Here is a 551-nt window from a genome sequence, read left to right on the forward strand (position 1 = left end):
CTAACCCTAACCCTAAACCCTAAACCCTAAACCCTAAACCCTAAACCCTAAAGCCTAAACCCTAAACCCTAAACCCTAAAGGAAAATTTTAAACCCTAAACCCTAAACCCTAAACCCTAAACCCTAAACCCTAAACCCTAAACCCTAAACCCTAAACCCTAAACCCTAAACCCTAAACCCTAAACCCTAAACCCTAAACCCTAAACCCTAAACCCTAAACCCTAAACCCTAAACCCTAAACCCTAAACCCTAAACCCTAAACCCTAAACCCTAAACCCTAAACCCTAAACCCTAAACCCTAAACCCTAAACCCTAAACCCTAAACCCTAAACCCCGCCGACGGCGACGCCCCGGCCTCCTTCAGCGCGCGCACCTCCGCCGCGAGCGCGTCGCACTTCGCCGCGAGCGCGCTGTTCTCCGCCGCGAGCGCGTCGATCCGCCCGACGACGGCGTCGTCCGACGATCGGACGCCGTCTCCGCCTCCCGCGGTCGCGCCATCGCGCGCGCTCCTTCCGCGCCTCGGAGGCGCCATGTCGTTCGTCGTGAGGACG

The 551-nt window shown here is 55.9% G+C and overlaps 1 protein-coding gene across 1 annotated transcript; it reads right to left on the reverse strand.

The window, feature by feature from the left end:
* Nucleotides 1–319: 319 nt before the first annotated feature.
* MICPUCDRAFT_55847 (uncharacterized protein) lies at nucleotides 320–532 on the reverse strand (the record flags this gene model as incomplete). Its single annotated transcript, XM_003057038.1, has 1 exon — nucleotides 320–532. One exon carries the CDS (start codon nucleotides 530–532, stop codon nucleotides 320–322), a length of 213 nt encoding a protein of 70 aa, XP_003057084.1.
* Between the last annotated feature and the right edge of the window lie 19 nt (nucleotides 533–551).

This window comes from Micromonas pusilla, assembly GCF_000151265.4.
Source record: "Micromonas pusilla CCMP1545 genomic scaffold MICPUCscaffold_3, whole genome shotgun sequence".
Taxonomy (NCBI): domain Eukaryota; kingdom Viridiplantae; phylum Chlorophyta; class Mamiellophyceae; order Mamiellales; family Mamiellaceae; genus Micromonas; species Micromonas pusilla.